General features: G+C 41.5%; 2 protein-coding genes across 2 annotated transcripts; both read right to left on the reverse strand.

The window, feature by feature from the left end:
• Window positions 1–189: 189 nt before the first annotated feature.
• LOC131322618 (COBRA-like protein 10) lies at window positions 190–9968 on the reverse strand. Its single transcript, XM_058354003.1, has 16 exons — window positions 9819–9968; window positions 9577–9708; window positions 9287–9389; window positions 8270–8376; window positions 7844–7945; window positions 7594–7755; window positions 7131–7187; window positions 6622–6658; window positions 5777–5976; window positions 5519–5614; window positions 4639–4953; window positions 3826–4156; window positions 2899–3374; window positions 1690–2238; window positions 823–1273; window positions 190–412 (listed from the first exon to the last, which is right to left on the reverse strand). The coding sequence occupies exons 2-15, from the start codon at window positions 9691–9693 to the stop codon at window positions 866–868; spliced, it is 3060 nt and encodes a 1019-aa protein (XP_058209986.1). The 5' UTR covers window positions 9694–9708; window positions 9819–9968; the 3' UTR covers window positions 190–412; window positions 823–865.
• Window positions 9969–11340: 1372 nt separating this feature from the next.
• Window positions 11341–17019, reverse strand: LOC131322345 (thiamine thiazole synthase, chloroplastic). The gene is made up of 3 exons (XM_058353646.1): window positions 16407–17019; window positions 14449–15009; window positions 11341–11701 (listed from the first exon to the last, which is right to left on the reverse strand). Exons 1-3 carry the CDS (start codon window positions 16749–16751, stop codon window positions 11540–11542), a joined length of 1068 nt encoding a protein of 355 aa, XP_058209629.1. The 5' UTR covers window positions 16752–17019; the 3' UTR covers window positions 11341–11539.
• Between the last annotated feature and the right edge of the window lie 449 nt (window positions 17020–17468).

Genomic DNA, 17468 nt, shown 5'->3' on the forward strand with positions numbered 1-17468 from the left:
AGAATACAGTTTCAAGATAAAACTCCACACGATCACGTTAGAATAAGCGAAACTTCACTTCTCAGATTACGGAAACAGAAACCGTATTTGAGAAATCGCATATCATAATCGAATTGAAGAACATCATCCGAAATTGAAGTCTCGAACAAAAGATGCGGAACCGCCAACTCTTTGACAACCGGGTTTTTTTCTGAAGTAAGTTGTTTATAAATAACAAGTATCTGAAGTGTACAAAATGCATACAATCAAGAACAAGTGTTCGTTTTCGAAACTTTTTTTTTTTTCGTAATCTCCCCATCTCTGCTTCTCCCCGGAATCAAACTTAAACTGTTAAAAACAGTACTCTTCACAATCACTGTCCTCTCTGTTCATCTTCTCTGTCACCGCCCTCGCGTGTGGGGCATTTCCTCTACTGCTGAAACAAGACATATAGACAGTTCTAAGTACGAGCCAAAGCAATGCCAGTGTCGATTGCTTAACGAAAGCATAGAAAGATAAGACTACGTTTGGTTTCACTAAAAGGCTTTCATGTTATACTCCATATATGCGTGCTTGTAGTGCAGGCTGCATTACAGAATTTCCAAATTCTAAAAAAGGAGAGTGCGAAAATAATTATCGAAATCTCTGTACTTGATTTATTGGGTCTTAAAAGAACTTTTTTTTTTAAGTTTGATTCCTATTCTTTTCCCTCTCCAATTCTTCTACCTGAAACAACCACAAATAGGAACTTTGTACTAAAAACCTAAAAAAATTGAAAATTCCAAAAACTTCGATTATTTTCTGATTTTTAGACATCCCAAACAGAGCATATAGGCAAATTACCCTAAAAAATGGACCAGAACTGAGCATAACTTGGTTTCATATCTCAGCCAAGGCGATCAGTCACTAGCACAAGACTCACAATCCCAACAACCACCGCAACCACAAACCCACCACTCGACGGCCGCGTGACCCCGCTCCTCTTCGGATACTCGGTGGGCAGCGCACACTCTTCCCCATTGAACACCACCCTGGTCGGAAACCCGTCTCCAATCGCCACATTGATCCCGGGCGTGTTCTTCTTCAAGAAAGAAATCACCGACTGCTGCTTCCCGGGCACGCTCGGGTCCGAAGCCGGGTTAGTCCCGTTCACTATCCCGTTCAAGTAGGTCAGCCCCTTCAAGCCCTGGAAGAACAGGGTGTTGTTCAGCGCCGGCAGATTCGTCCCGTTGAACGAGTAGACGTTTTCGTAACCCGGGTAAGCTTTCTTGATGTTGATCGCCGCAAACCAGTCCTGAAACCACGGGCAGAGCCAGAAATTTTAATTAGTGGGGTCAAAAATAAACCGTATTTAAATTATATCAAGATGTCACATTATTTTTCGAAAGATGTAACATCTTTACAAAATGATGCATTATAGCTTCATTGGTAATACTATTATTAACTCTTGAAAAGCATAGAACGCTTGGAGTTTCTATGCATTTAAAGTGGCAATTTTAAATTTTTTTGTGGGGTCAAGATTTTAAAATTTGGCTACAAACTATCAAATTTACATGTGAGAAATTAAATCAAGAGGGGTCAAATGAACCCGTTTGTATCAACAAATTATGGTCGAATACATGAAAACTATCCATGAAAGCATGAAAGCGTCCATGGATAGTTTTCATGTACCGTATTGACCCTTTTGTATCGAAGTCCCTCTGCCCTTGCCTGAAACGGATCAGCTTCCCAGTTGAACAAGGTCATCCGAGCCGTCCAGCCGGACTTGTAATCGGTGTTGACGTGCCAGTTGATGCTGACGCCGCAGTTGTCCGGGCAGGGGAGTTTCTTGGGCAGGGTTCTGTGTTTGAGGGCGGCCCAGGCCTTGGTCTTGGTGGTCCGGTTCGCGAAGGGGACGAGGAGGGACTCGGGTGGGATGGGGAGGGCGGCGCCGTCAGGGTCGCACTTGCTGTCGTGGACGAGGTCGTCATCGCAGCCGCAGGCGCAGGTGGGGCAGGGGACTGCGGCGTCCGCGTAGTAGGCGGAGAAGGAGACGCAGCAGCGGTTTTGTTTTGGTTTCGGCTTGGTGATGTTGCAGGTGACCTGCCAGCTAGCAACGGCGTAGCTCGTGGCGGCGAGGCCGCTGGTGTCCGGGAACTCGGTCGGGTCAATGCGGATCGGGGGCCCGCATTTGTATTCGGGGTTGAGAACGCCGTTGATCTTCCACCGCTGCGGCGGGTAGAAGGCCGTCCTGTTCAAGTCCGGCGGCATTTTTTGTACCTGTTTGGTGGCGGGAAATTTAGAAACGGTACTCAATAAACTCCAAAAATAAAATGGTGCAATCACAAAATTGCAAGATAATACCAATGATAAATTCAATAATACCACCCTTCCTTAATACCATCACACTTTTTTTTCTCCAGTAATGCAGGGTATTTCGAGTTAACTTAGGTACATCTCGGACTAGTGCCTACCGCCCTACAACCTTTTTTCACACGCTAATGCGTGAGGGTGAGGTAACCTACTTACCGCAAGAGTTGCTAGCAAAGAAAATCAAACCAAAAACTTCAGGTGAGAGATTACCATCACACGTTCCATTTTATGGCACACTTTCTTAGTACTACTCAAAATGATAGTGTCTTTTGTCCGAGACCGTTCCTGTTATTGTTAATCATTCACATACATGTATCGTACACTGTACATTACAAGAACTTATCAGAATACCCACAGACCATGTCACATAATCCTTCAATCATATTTTCGTTCTCGTTCTCAATTCTCATTCTGCGCTTCCACTCTTTATCGTCACTCGCATGGATTTGAATAGTTTTAAAAAACGTTTGCACCCTCACCTTATATGTGACTTAACACATATGAAAAAGTTGCCGAGGCGCAAATATTGGTAATAGGAAAAAACACACATGACAAAGTTTCTCATACCTGTAACTGGAAAATTGATCTGGACTGAGTCTCGTTCATGATGGTGGGCAAAAGACTTCCATTTCTACAGCAATAAGGCAACTTCCCGACTTTGTCATCGTTGACTCTCTCGGCCGGCAAGTCGGAGATGATGGGCTTTCGTTCGCAGTTCATAACGGGGGTGAAGTCGAAGCTCTGGTAGTATTGTCCCTGAGGACCGTAAATGCAGTCGGAGGAGTCTTTCTTGTGCGTGTATGCTCCTCTCATGGTGTAGATGAACTCGCCTCGCATCCATTCCCAGGTCAAGTTCCAGTGGTCGAGTCGGCCGAGAGGGTGGAAGTTGTCTATGGTTACTTGGGCTTGGTAGTAGCCTTCGTAGGCTTGTAGCACGTCGTACGTGAGGGAGAGGTCGCCGTATTGCCTCGGCATGAACTTCGTTTTCGTCACTTTGGTCTTGAATTTTGGGTCCTTGTGACAACATACGTGCATTGTGTTGGCTGTAAAAAGGAGGAAAATTTGTCCTATTAATCTATGTAACAATTTCAAAGATTAATAAAATTCCCTTAGAAATATAATTTGGAATGCATGATTATGTGCCAAGAAACAATGTCAATATAGTGAAAAAATGCATTGCCAAAGCCAACCTCAATTGCATCCAATTACGCAAGGGATGCAAATGTGGTGCTCCCTTACTGATTATCGGGGCACTGTCGGAGTATTATGCGGCGTCGCTTACCTGATACCCTTAGCCCACGAGTTATCGCAATACACATTATGAGAGTCGACCCTCGTCTCCCAGCAAAAGTGTACGTTGATGTCTCATCCCGAAAATTTTGTTGCTCGTGATTTATTGAGAGTATGTACTATGTGAAAATGTCACATGATACTTCGGGAGCAGTAAAAAGAAAACTTAGATTGTTGTAACATGAAGAAGAGAAATATGCTCACATTGTCTTTTAGCAGCAGGGCATTTGAAGCCGTCATTGGCAAGATGAATTGTCTTGGGCATAGGCGTCCCGGTCTTCATCCCGAATTGCGTCCCGGTAATGTCAACGTTTGCTTGAATCTGGGTAAAATCTGCGGCCGTCTCGATTGCCGTCTTCAGATCCGTATTCGGGTACCCGGTGATGGTGGTCCCGTTCTTCCCGACCCGAATCGGAAAATCATCTGCATCCACCACTTGAGCCCCATCCACGCTCACCAAAATCTCATTATGTTGGAACCCTATAAACACCTTCCACGACTTCAGCTCTTCGGTTCCCGAATTCAAAATCATTACCTGCAATCAAGGGGAAAAAGGTTGAAGAAATTTTCATTTGCTTTTTCCATTGAATCCGCGGATTCGTTTCAGCTTTCTAATAGACCGGAACGATATGCTACCCGCAAGAAGTGTATTCTAGCTTATAAAGAACCTGCTTCTTTACCGACAGGAAGAAGCAGTCTCGTCTCGATCGTTTATTAGGGCAATGAATGATCCAAATTTAATTCTTACCGGGGAGAAGTTTTTAACAATTTGAATCATTAAAAAAACTTTTAGACGAATGAGATAACAATGATTGTTGATTATATTCAATCCCAAAATTTCAGAGAAGTCGAATTCCATGCGGTTTTCTTAACGTCTCTTTCGGAACGTTGGCGAAACGTTACGTCTGACTATCTATCATTAAGGCTTCTATGCATGTACGATTTTACATGATCAAGTTTGGTTCATGTTTATAAAATGGTTCTTGTACGCAATAACAACGAAACTTCGATCCATGCCTGCGAATTGAACTTCCACGCTTGTGCGGACGCATTCTTCACGAGAGGGTATATCTTCTCGCGTTCCGAGAAGGTGTACGTCACGAATATGCCATTGCACAAGCCTTGGTCCTTGGGCGGCGATGGGGTCTCGTCGTCGTTCTGGCAATTACATATCTGAATGGAAAAACAAAACAGGACTAGGACTACAAGGCAAGGTTGTACCCCTTTCCATGGTATTTTCATACCTGGAAACGAGCTCATTTGTATTTCTGTGTTTTGAGGTTTTTTTGTTAAATAGGAAGAGGAATCGGGGTGGGAGGACGACGATGATGATCACACCAGCCGAGGCCGCGTGAAAGCACACGGCAAAGGAGGGCGATAGAGGGAGAAAATTGGGGGGAAAGGCTTTGAGGAAAAGAAAGAAACCAGGGTATGAGAGAGAAAGAGAGAGAGAGACTTGTCATGAAATGCTAACAATAGAACAGAGGGAAAATAGCTAAGACCCGTTCAAAAGAATTCCCTTCCTCCAGTTCTAGCGCCATATTCGGACTGTCGGAGGGGAGAGAGAGAGAGAGAGAGTTATTTTAGTTAGTGAAGTGTCTCAGGGGCTTCAGACACATCTATATTTTTTCGACTCTGTCGGGATGGATGTTTCCATGCATGACAAAACGTGGTCTAGCAGAGCAACCCGTGTTTAGCGACGATTTTAAATAGCGATGGTGCTCTGTAATATTTTTTGGTTTCTCCATGGAAACTCATAAGTCTCTTTTGTGTGTTTAATTGATTTTAGTTGCTCGCAATTTGATCGAGTTTGGGGGAAGTACGTTGATAATTCAGTGTTAGTGTATTGACCATAAGGTATAAAGAACTAGACATTCGCTTAGGGAAACCATATTACCGTCGGCAAAAGATTCTTGAGGTTACTGGAACTTTGTTTGCTCGTTAACCATATGAAGATTACATCAGAGATTCCAAATGCATCACATCTCGAGATCTGATCTTCAAAACACAAAAGCGTATATAAACCATTTCATTCACTGACGGGTAATTTGATCTACAGAAGAGTCACGAAAAAGAAGAAAATGTGTTACATCTACATTGAGTGATGTACTGAGTTAATTTCCTTTATCTCTGATGACATAGACGGGAGTCAAGCCGCAGTTATCTCCTCTACGCTGCTGATTTCCTCGACAAATTGGGCTTTTGGTTCCAAATCTATGAACTGGTTGGACTGGCTAGCCAAGTGTGAGATGCTAACCCTCCCCTGACGCTTTATATAATCAGCAACTGCTTGCATTTCTTCCAAGGAGATGTATATGTACTTTCCTCTATCATCCATCACCCCAGATAGTCTCCCTGATTAAAGACACAGCCAAATTACTTTTATCCAAAGACGGAATTGTGCTTTTTATCATACATCACGTATGATTCATAGTGTGCAATGAAAATATGTATGCAGATGATTTTACCTAATTTAAAAATGGCAAGGATAATCCAAACAAAAAACTGTAAACAACCTTGAAATCTCAGTACTTTCAAGGCACAAGAAAACAGAATAGGCTAGATCTGATTTTGGCACCTCACAAGGAGGAACAAAATAGGAGATGCATGACCCTGGCCAACAACGAGGAAGAATTTAAAGAGGACTTTTCTGGTCATATACTGTATCGCCTAGTGGTGAAATGAGTAGTATGCAGCTAACCGAACGATTATACCACATGCTAACCAATTTTCTACATAGAGAAACTTTTTGGCAGTCATCAATAAACTATCAGGATGAGCAAAACGGTGCAAGTTCGGGTAGCATTGGCAGAAGTATGAAAGTTGAGTAATAAGACTCTGAAGAACTGGAATAGATAAGTAATCCATGCTTTCTATTGGGAATCGAAATTCTAAATGTGGGTTAGAAGTGCCATGTAGTGGCCTTTGAGCTTGACCAACTGCAACAAGCAATGTTAAAGGATGAAACCTAGGCAAAACCACTATAAATAAAAAACGTACCCATATTTTCCAGTGAGTTGATCCGGTTGATACAGTCCTGCAATAAGCAGAAGTTGTGTTGGATTAAGCATGAAGCCGTTCAGAGGCAAAAACCAAAACACTTGGACCATCCCCAGCATGCTTGCATGACAACACGAATGTCTAAGCATTGCAAAGAAACTATTCTGAAGTTGATTAATTTGCACATTATTTGCGAAGTAATGACCCCTCAACTAATTAATGGAGATCACTTAAAGGAGGGGTAGTGCCTTTGATACAAGTTAGCACACCTAAGAAGCAATTGTTTGATTTATTTGATTAGTAATACAGTAAGGAAATTGATATTCGCGCTCCACTTTTTATAGATGGCGCTCCACTTTATTCTAGTAACTTCACGTTAAAATTGGAGCGCCATCAATAAAAAGTGGAGCGCAAAAATCAGTTTCCATACAGTAATTAAATTCCTCCAATGTTCCTGATATACAGACATGAACCGAAGGTTAGCTAAAAGAGTGATCGTGGTGGTTTACCTGAGTTCGTAGCTTGAATTCTGCAGCAAGATCTTCCAAGGGGATGCATTTGTGCTTCTGCAATATAATATTACGAAAGTTAAAATGTGCTAAATTAAAATCCCCTAGAACTATAATGGTAAAATAAGGAAAAGAGAAATAGAAGAAAAGACCACAAGTCCACAACCACTTCTAGAGGGGGTATATATAATCAGCAGTTCCACATATTCGCTGTACAACCCCATGAAGGTACCATACACCTTTCTATTTATGCATTTAGTATTTGCAACACGTTTTTTTTTTTTTTTTTCCTTTTCTCAACAGTCAATGGAAGCCTAAGAAGGAAACAGAGGTTTCAATTTGCTTCTGTTGAGGGTTTTACCATTCATCCAACTAAAAAATTGTGCATGCCTCTTCCCGAGTAAATACCCAAATACTCACCCTAAAAGAGATGAGCCAAATTGCAAGAGATCTAAAACACTACCTTAATGTATTCAACAAAATCAAAAAGCAAGCCCTGGCTTCCATCTTGCACTTCATTTTCTGTTGTACCTTCAGCATCAACAGAAAAGTCTCCTTTCCATTTTTCAAACTCTAAAGCAGCAGCTTCTTCCTCCTTGGCCTTTCGTGCCATAGCTTCTTCTTCCTGCACAAATCATGTTCATTTCCTTCAACAAGGAATCCAAAATAATGCATAATTTCTGAAATTTCCTCAAAAGTATATGTAATCAAACCTGCTGACGTTCTAGTGCTTCACGCTCCTCATCTTTCCGCCTCCGCATCTCTGCATAACGATCTTGTTTTGTATGCCTTGACTCACGTGAAGCCTCCTCAGCCTTCATAATTAAACATCAGGAACTTAGCATGATAACTACAGAGGCTCCCAAAAATTAGCACTAAATGACAAGTGTTGTAGTAGTGTGTATTCAATGATTACAGTTAACCTCTTCACAGAAGTCTCAAAGGTATGATCAAGTTCAGGTTTAATATGAGATATGATGTCCACATTCACGAATAGCTTTCTATAAAAGTTCCTAAATGATCAAAACACTGTGACCAGCTCCAAAATATTTCCATCAGTATATTGTACGTGGAACATGGTAAGATGCTTAAGAGACAATTGAAACTTAAGAAATAACAGGCAAAATATAGCTCCGCACCTGACGCTGTGCTTCCCGCTCTTGCCGTTTCTTGTCTTTTTTCTTTGATGCTTTAGCGTTATAATAATCTCCTTCAGCAGCTTCGTCATCACTTCCATCAACAATTTCTGCAGTCCGCATTTTATAAGAAAATCTTTTAGTCCAGTAAATACCAGTATTTAACTGGCCAACAAAACCAGCAATAAAGTAGGACCACCATTCAATTTCTAGAGTACTAGTTGATATGGGCTATAAAGAGTGTGATGAAGAAGGGCTATAAAGAGTGTGATCAATCATTTCAATTCCACATTTGAACTTCCTATTCAGATCGTAAAATCTGTTACAAAGTGCAGAGGCGCAAGCATAAAGTGAAATTATACAGAATTGGTGAGCCTATGTAAGTATATAACCACTAACAGTGAACTCCACATCAACTCCTTCAACTAGTGAAGTGATATCTACAATGCTTCAAAGATTTGTCCAATATGAGCTGTTAAAGGTTCATACTACGGGTTTCAAAAGGTACTCTATGTAAGGCAAGAACGCGATGCTCTCTGCACCCACTGACCCCCTTACTTTCGCAAGCCCTGGATAACTGCCGTTCTCATTTTTGTCATTAACAAATCAGAAGAAATCCTAAGAGGGCGAAAGATGGTAGCACAACCTGACATTGTTACAACGTAGTAACAAATAATGAGCAAAAGTTTTAATGGCCGTCAGGCACATGCAGACCCTCAGAAACCACTCAACCATTCCCATTAGGTCAAAAGACTGATCCACGACGCCTCAACATAATTCCACCCAGGCAAGGTAAGGACATGAAGGGATCAAAATCACTAAGTTCTCTTGACAATTATCATGTACATTACCAATTGAATCATCATTAACCAATTCAGACGAGTGGTTGTTCGGTTGGGAATCCAAGGAGTAGCCATTTCATCCCTTCCCAAATTCCATTCCAGTGAACAAAACACTACCTGAAGGATTACAATGCCTGCCTCTTATTCTAACACCTTTTCATGGATTCGTTTACTATACCTTCTTCTATAGGGGCTGAAGAGGTGCTGGCAGCAGAAGCCGGTCTCCTTCGCATCCGTCGATTACCCGTTGCTCGTACCACAGCTTCCCTCTGCGGAACCTGCTAATCCCTTCCAACTTGATTATCTCAACAAAAAAAAATTAACAAACCAACCAAAACCAGCACCTGACATTAATAAATTTAATAAACAACCAAAAGCATCCTTCATTATCCCAATAACTCAAGAATTAAAGTCCCTAATGCTGTGAAAATTCCCAGGGAAATAAAGAAAGAAGCGAAAAGAACAGACCTGAACATCTTCTGTGTGATCGGGAGATCGAGAAGCTTGACGGCGCTTCCACAGATAAAGAGGAATCAAGGCCACCAAGAGAAGCATAGATAGAATTGCCACAAAAAGCTCCTCCATCCTCTCTTTTTTTTCCTGATGGTGAAAAGGGTATTGTTGCATTAGGGTTAGGGTTTGAGGACGAATTACTAAAAAATGAAAACGCGTTGAGGGAGTTAATAATAAAACGTGATCGGAGAACGTACCTTGGAGGGATCACCGGGGGGCGTGATTTCAGAGGAGAGACAATTTACTCCAAATGAGAATCAAAACCAATTTCTCGATTACAGAGAACTTTTTTTGAGAGGGAAGAACCCTTGGATAGGATAGAAACAGTCGAAATGGATGGAGTTGGGAAGGAGAAGAGGAATACTATAAGGAGAAACGATGTCGAAGGGTTTTTTTTTTTTTTTTTTAATCATTTCGAAGGGTGTTTATTCCGTTCTTTTTCCTGTTTCTTTCTTTCTTTCTTTTTTTATTTCTGTCAGCTATGAACATAACTAGTATGAACATAACTAGCATCTTGCTCGTTCGATGAACGGGAAGGGAATTAGCTCTTGAAATTTACTCGCTTTCCTCGTCAAAAAATTAGAAAAATTCCACTATGATAAGAAAACAGAAAAAGAAAGAAAGAATACACTTTCGCGCAATAAGTATATATTTGTTATGTTATTGATTGAACTTAGTTTTTTTTCTAAACAAAATAAACTAAAAATTTTGAATAATGTAAAAAGATGAAAATTTGAGGAAAATCTATGTAGGAGAAAGAGTTTCCTTTTATTTTAGATAATTACTACACTCTTTTATATAGACAGATTTTCGTATTTGCAAATTATGCACAGGTCTGTCCACGGGTTGGATTTACACCGGGTTTGGGACGGGTTGGAGCCGTCTGATGTCTGATCGAGATTTCCAAAAGTACACCGGACACTGCCCGACCACTTGTCGGGTTGCGACCGAATGTAGAAACTGATTGGAACTTGAGTCAAGCCTAGCATGCTAATGTTTAGGTTTGTTTATTAATTTTTTCACAAGCTTGAGCTCAATAAAACTTAACGCACCAAGCTCAAACAAGCCGTTCACGAACGACTTGGTTCATTTACAGCCCTAACACACCACAATGAAATTTGCCAAATGTGTTCTACTTGACATTGGGAGAAAATACAAGGCTTTAGGATGAAAGTTCTCTCGTGTTATTTTAGTTAAGTTGGTTTTAGTTGAGTTGGTTTGTCCTAACATCTCAAGTTGAATTCCCATAGGAATTTTTAGGGAAAATTCTGAATAGTCTGTATGAGTTTTTTTGGAAGCGTTCAAGGAAATGCTGAGAATCGCAATGCAGCGTACGAACTGATACCGCAATGCAGTGGTGGATCCGGAGTGCTGTAGTGTCAAGACAGACGGCTCATATTTTAATCCGAATAATGAACGGTTCAGATTTCTAAGAGTTCGTCCGTGCCGAAATGGACGGCCGGATCGGTCGCACTACACGGTGTAGTGCGGACTTGATGGTTAATTCATTGTAGGATCGGATTTTGCCAACATTGTAAGAAAATTGTTAGAAGTTGCTGCAATGGATTTCTCCCTGACCAAAGAGTAGCAGGCTAACAGCAATAGTTGAAGAAGTCCCCATATAGACATACTTAGATAGCGAAGGATTTAGACAAACTCATCCATGCCCCTCAGAAGATCAGAGAGAGAGAGAGAGAGAGAGAGAGAGAGAGAGTCATATGTCCAACTGAAGGATGAAAACCACTCAACATCCAAGTTCCAAAAGAAGGATAAAGATAAAGGAGAGACACACGTTCACAAAACTTAGCCTAAACAAAACTAACCCATTGAGTTCACCGATCCTACTTATTCATTCTCCACCACGTCACCCCCAGCAGCAAGACTTTGCCACTCTTATCTCTTTATTAGAGTAGGTTAATTAAGCATCCACGGTTTCGACAGCATCTGCAGAGGCTAGTATCATCTCCGGGTGAGTGCTACCGACATACGTTCCATCAACTGCGTTTGGAAGCCCCAGGGACTTCAATGCCAGGTGAGCTGCCTTCTGTCCCGATATCATCATGGCCCCAAACGTTGGTCCCTGCATCAAACAAACGATCATCAATCATACTAGCCAGGTATTGAAGACACTACTGATTCTACTTCTTTCCCCTCCACCCAAAACAATATAATTTTGCACATCTTGAAAGAACCCTGGAGTAGAAACTGATGTTGGCTTATGACCAAATTCATAACGTAATCGGGCTTGGTCAATTCTCGACTTTTGGAGTTAGAACTGATCAACGCGTGAAACCTAACAATCCAACCTAAAGAAGTTTAGGTTGCTTTGAGGATTGTTTTGCTGCGTTAATTCTAGGGTAAATTTCAAACACACCCCTTGTACTTTGACCAATTTTCAAGTACACCCCCTTCACGTCATTTTTAAATACGTCATTTTTAAATACTCACACCCCTTCTACTTCAGACTAATTTGGAACTGTTAAAAATTCCGTCAAAAGTAACGAAAAACAGGTAATGGCCTATTGGAGGGAACTTTTCCTCTTAAAACATATTCTATAAGACCAATTTGCCCTTTAAGAACCATTTACATCATATATCTCCTACTGGTAGGACTAAAAAAACAAAGCACCCACGCCCACACCGCAACCCCAACCCATCCTCTGCCACCTCCTCATCTTCTCAGTAAAAATTGCCAAGTTGGACAAATTTTACTACTTTCCTCTGCATATCTCTCTCTCTCTCTCTCTCTCTCTCTCTCTCTCTCTCTCTCTCTCTCTCTCTCTCTCTCCCTCCCTCCCTCTCCAAAAGAATGAAACGCCGGTGCACCTCAAACCCTACTACATAAAAAGAAAAAAAATAAATAAAGATCAATGTTAGAGAGAAAGAGAGAGAGAACAAAACCCAACAAAAGTTCTCTCCTCTGTGTACAAAATCAGTCTCCGACGCCCACATGTGTACTCACCACCGACATCTCTCTCCACCTCATTTCGATCTTGATTTTCCTACCATCCCGATCTCGATTTGTCCTCTTCGTCTTTGATGGAAGATTTTTTCCTCTGGGAAACTGGAAATGACTACTGCTAATAGGATTGATGAATCTCTTATTGGATCAAATTGAGGTTGAGGGTAAAAGTTGGCTACTTCCTGTTTTGATTTTCTTATCAAAGTCCACTTTCCTTTTGCCATTGGAGCAATATTTCAAATGGTGATGTTGAAACTAGCCAAAAAAAATCTGTAAATTTGTGTTGCTCGCGCATGAAAATTGCAAAGCACTCATTTCAACTACAAAAACACTTGACTCCGTCTCCTCCTCCTCCTCCTAATTTGTTTGATTAATACCTACTTCATCAATCCAATACCTTTTTTCAGTTGATGAATCGAGAAATCGGGTAATAAGAAACTGGGTTCATCTCGGGTCACCAAAAATCAAGATTCGGGGTTGACATGGTTTTATCGATTTGCATTTGGGGGAAAACAAAATTGAACCCTATCATTGTTCATGAGATAGAAATAGCTCAAGATGTCGAAATCGGTGGGCACAAATTGGGTATGACTCGAATCGCTCAAGGAGTGGGAACAATGAAATTGAGAATCTAATTGAATAGAGGAATATTGGATTCGGGGATCGAGCATCCCAATCCGCCCCGTTGCCATTCAGACAACCAGACAATTTGCAATCTTCCAAATCCTAGCTTTCTTTCTCTAACACTGAAGAAGAACCAGAGCAATTGGTAGAGAGAGAGAGCAAAAAAAATATGTGAATGATGAAGAAAGGGAATGCGAGTGGGTATTTGAGTCTTTCCGTTACTTTTGACGGAATTCCTAACAGTTCCAAACTAGTCTGAAGTTTAAGGGGTGTGAGTGTTTAAAAATGAAGTAAAGGGGGTGTAGTTGAAAATCGGTCAAAGTACAAGGGGTGTATCTAAAATTTACCCTTAATTCTATTGTGAAACACTTTTGACACTATAACCCATCGCTTCTGATTGTTATGCTAGAAGTTTCCACATAGAAGCATCCATACTCAAAATATGCTTAAACTGTGAAGCAAACTGTTAAATTAAAAAAGATTTATCTTAAATTACGAGGTCCCTTCTAAGGTCAGTTAAGGTGATTTTAGACTCTGGAATCATTGGACATAGAACCTAACTGATCTTCTATTAGAACCGAACAAACACTATTGTCCAAGGCCAGCCTAATTTGATCCGGGGGGTTTCACAAAATCTTATCGTGGACAACTTACTTGAGCTTGCGATGCTTAAAGAATGTTTACATTACAGTGACCATTTATCATCACCATTTGACGGAGCACACTCGTAACTGTTAGATTCTAATTGTAGATATATGCAGCCTGTTTCACCAAGGTCGTTGACCGTTCCCCATTGGATGGAATAGGCAAGTCATGATTGCAAGCCCATTTCTAAATGGCCCCATTGGATGGAATAGGCAAGTCATGATTGCAAGCCCATTTCTAAACGGATTGGAGCTGTGTCTAAGCCAATTATAATCCAACCTGGAATATGAGCGGGTTTGGACAAGTTATAAGTGAGCGGATAAATGGGTGTGGGTTGAGATTGACACCTCAACAAACAGCCAACATAGTATTGCTCATCAAAACCCAGAACCACACTGATCTAGTACTAGAATAGAACCAACCCAATCTTCTACAACGTTGATTTAGGTCGTGGGTTCTAAAACTACCATTAACGAGAAAACCAGAGCATGATTATTCATTCAGTTGAGTTATGCAATCATAATATCAAACATAAAGAAGTATGGACTATGGAGATTAAGTAGAGTATAAGTAAATCAATTGAGAAAGAGCTTTACCATTCTAGGGGACCCATCAATTTCAGCAACTTCCATGCCAGTAACAATCATCCCGGGCACAATCTCCCTCGTAAGCCTCACAATCGCATCCTCAGCCGCATTCATATCAAGAGCCTTCATCCCTGGCACACTATCAATCATCCCAATGCTCCTCAGCCTCTTAACCCCTGTAGCTCCAAACGGCCCGTCGTGCCCACAAGAGCTCACCACCACTTTTGCCTCCATCACATTGGGGTCCATGCATGACTGGGTGTCGTGGTTCATCGAAACCAGGGCCCAGTTGGTCACCACGCCGCCGACCCTGCCGCCCTTCACGATCAGGTCCTCAGCCGCCACGGCGTTGAACAGCTTCACATTGGGACGGGCAAGTAATTTGCTCATGATCGTGGAGGTGAAGAGGGCGGCGTGCTTGATCACGACGTAGTTGTCTTGCTCGTCGTACTCGATGTTGAGTTCATCAAGGAAGAGGTGGGCCGGTTTGCGAACTACCATGGCGGAGAAGAGCTGGCCGCCTAGCCATGCGCCGCCACCAGGGCTCACGGATTGCTCGATGATCGCCACCTGTTCGGGGAAGACCCACTCATCTATAAGGTAAGCTGTACATGCATAATCATATGGAAGCATTGGGGATGAAACATGCTAACTTCTTTCCAAAATCTGCTTCACTTTATATGAATCTTTCTGGCTTCTAATCAAAAAATTTCCATAACTTGTTACTGGTTCTGCATGCTCTTAGTCCATGTGCATGTTGCTCTGGTATTCATGTGTCATAACGCGATTATTTGCCAATTACTGAAAACGGATTTGGATCCTCTCAATCAATCTCTTTGGATGGTCCTGTTGACTGCTGTTTGTGGGGTTAAGCTCCCCTCCATACCCTTATCCTCCATACCCCCGCCAACTCAATATTTTTTACCCATCCCATGCTCAAAAAGAATAGGTCTCGCATTCAAGAACATGAGTTTAGGAACCAGGTTGATCGGGAAATGATAGCCATATGAACAAATTGTTTAAAGTTGACGACTTATAATCTTAAAGCCACTTCAAGCTGTTTTTTCCTACTCATGTTTTTGAATGCGAGACCTACGAGATGAACGGCTTAGATCTCTTCTTTGAAGGCTCGTGTCATGTGGGCCAGGGGTGGAGCCAAAAGAAATTGAATTCGGTGGGGTATAAGGGTATGGAGGGGAGCTTAACCCCTTGTTTGTGAGTTTTGATGATAAGAATGCAATTAATCGTATTGATTAGACGTTTGATCGATATGATTTCGAAACATATTTATCCAGGAAAAGAAAATTACAACACCGGCTCAAAACCCATGGCAACGAAAAACTCGCTCATCTCAAGATAGAGAAAATCTTATTCACCGAGTAGCCGTAAATAAGGTTTATGACGCTCAATCTTGGCCGTCTAAAAGTGTTTTAGACTATCCGGATTAAAAACACTCTATTAACGATATAAATTGTTTTTAATGCGGATCGTACAAAACACTTTTGTGACGGCTGACATTGCGCGACTCCTCAAGATAAATGTATTATGAAATTTCAAAAATAAACTAATGTATTTCAAAATCATATCAACCGTCCGATTAAAATAATTTAAAAACTACAGATTCCGATGACGATTAAAGTTGGCAGCTCAAATAACCTTAACAGGACAAAATGCGGCGGCCCAAACTCATCTTCCACCGCACATCTATATGTTCTTATCACAGAATACGTGGAACCCATTGTGATAGAGAAGAGTTTAGGGCACCGCCGCGTGGTGTATCAGGGGCATGGAACAATTATTTGTAAGAGAACTTAGATCCGAATACTTTGTTAAATCCTCCTACACGATTTCACAAATTTTCGTAATTATCTACGAGTTAAAAATACAGATACTACAAAATCACTTCTTACAGAAACGACATAAAATAACTACTAGTAAGGATTTAAGTTATAGACTTGATTTTCTACCTGTACAGATGGATTTTTACTGAGCTCGTAAGCGCAGGAAAGGCCAGCGGATCCGGCACCGACGATGACGACGTCGGTATCGGCGTAGGTGATCATGTCCGTCATGTACCGACGGGTCATTTCGCGAGACACGATCGACTCCTTTATGGGATCGAACTTGAACGACTTCAGATCGTACGGCGGAGACGTGGCGGACATGGAAACGGAGAGGTGGTTACCTGGGGTGGATTTGATGGGTTGGAGGCGGCGAGATGTGGGTATGGATGAGTGGCGGTGGGATTCCAAGAAAGAGGTTTTGGATTTGGAGGAGAGAAAGGGAGTCAAGGTTGTCGCCATGGTTGCCATTGGGTTGAGGAAGCGGGGGAGGGAGATATGAGAATGGGGTGGTTATGGAGTGAGAGTGAGGAGGAGTTATGATATATATATAATGGGGAAATTTTTTCAATACAAAGTGGGTACCATGAGATGTTGGTGCTGGGTGGGTATAATGGAGATTTGTTGGGTAAGGAGATGAGAAAGTATCTGCAACCGTTGGTGCTGACACACTTGCAAGAGAGAGGTGTTGGAGGGTTTATAAGGAGAGACGCGCTTGGGACCTAAAATCATGTAATCCGTGCGGGAGCATATGCGTTTAGAATCTAAAGTCATGTAACTCACATGTGAAAGTGCGAACATGAAAACGTCTTTAAAACAGATTTCAATATATTGTGACTCGTGGAAAAATCTTTAAAACACGTCTCTGTGTATTTTGTTTTATGATAGTAGGATTTAGGTAAAAAGTTATATTATAGGAATGAATTGTTTTATTTGATTAGTGTATAATGTTGATAATGGTTTGGTTGCAAATCAAACAAAAAGCTGATGATGATAATGGTTGCATGGGGTTCTTATGAGGGAGTGGGGAGGGTGAATCATATGCAGGTGGCTTTGTCTGCTTCTGCTACAAGTGGCATATCCTTGAACTGCATGCCCACTCAATCCTTCTGTGTAATTATTTAGTGGTTACATTCCCAACCAAATTAAAGTCTTTTGCAGTATATCACTTTTAGTTTAAAAAATATT

Source organism: Rhododendron vialii, chromosome 4a, assembly GCF_030253575.1.
Source record: "Rhododendron vialii isolate Sample 1 chromosome 4a, ASM3025357v1".
Taxonomy (NCBI): Eukaryota; Viridiplantae; Streptophyta; class Magnoliopsida; order Ericales; family Ericaceae; genus Rhododendron; species Rhododendron vialii.

Coding starts and splice junctions, on each gene's coding strand:
- LOC131322618 (XM_058354003.1), bottom strand. CDS start 9,693: ATGGAGGAGCTTTTTGTGGCAATTCTATCTATGCTTCTCTTGGTGGCC. Junction 6,659..7,130: donor AATTCAAGCTACGAACTCAG/GTAAACCACCAC, acceptor TGCTTATTGCAG/GACTGTATCAACCGGATCAA. Junction 4,157..4,638: donor CGTGGAAGTTCAATTCGCAG/GCATGGATCGAA, acceptor CCTTGATTGCAG/GTAATGATTTTGAATTCGGG.
- LOC131322345 (XM_058353646.1), bottom strand. CDS start 16,751: ATGGCAACCATGGCGACAACCTTGACTCCCTTTCTCTCCTCCAAATCC. Junction 15,010..16,406: donor GTAAAAATCCATCTGTACAG/GTAGAAAATCAA, acceptor TTCCCCGAACAG/GTGGCGATCATCGAGCAATC. Junction 11,702..14,448: donor TTGATGGGTCCCCTAGAATG/GTAAAGCTCTTT, acceptor TGTTTGATGCAG/GGACCAACGTTTGGGGCCAT.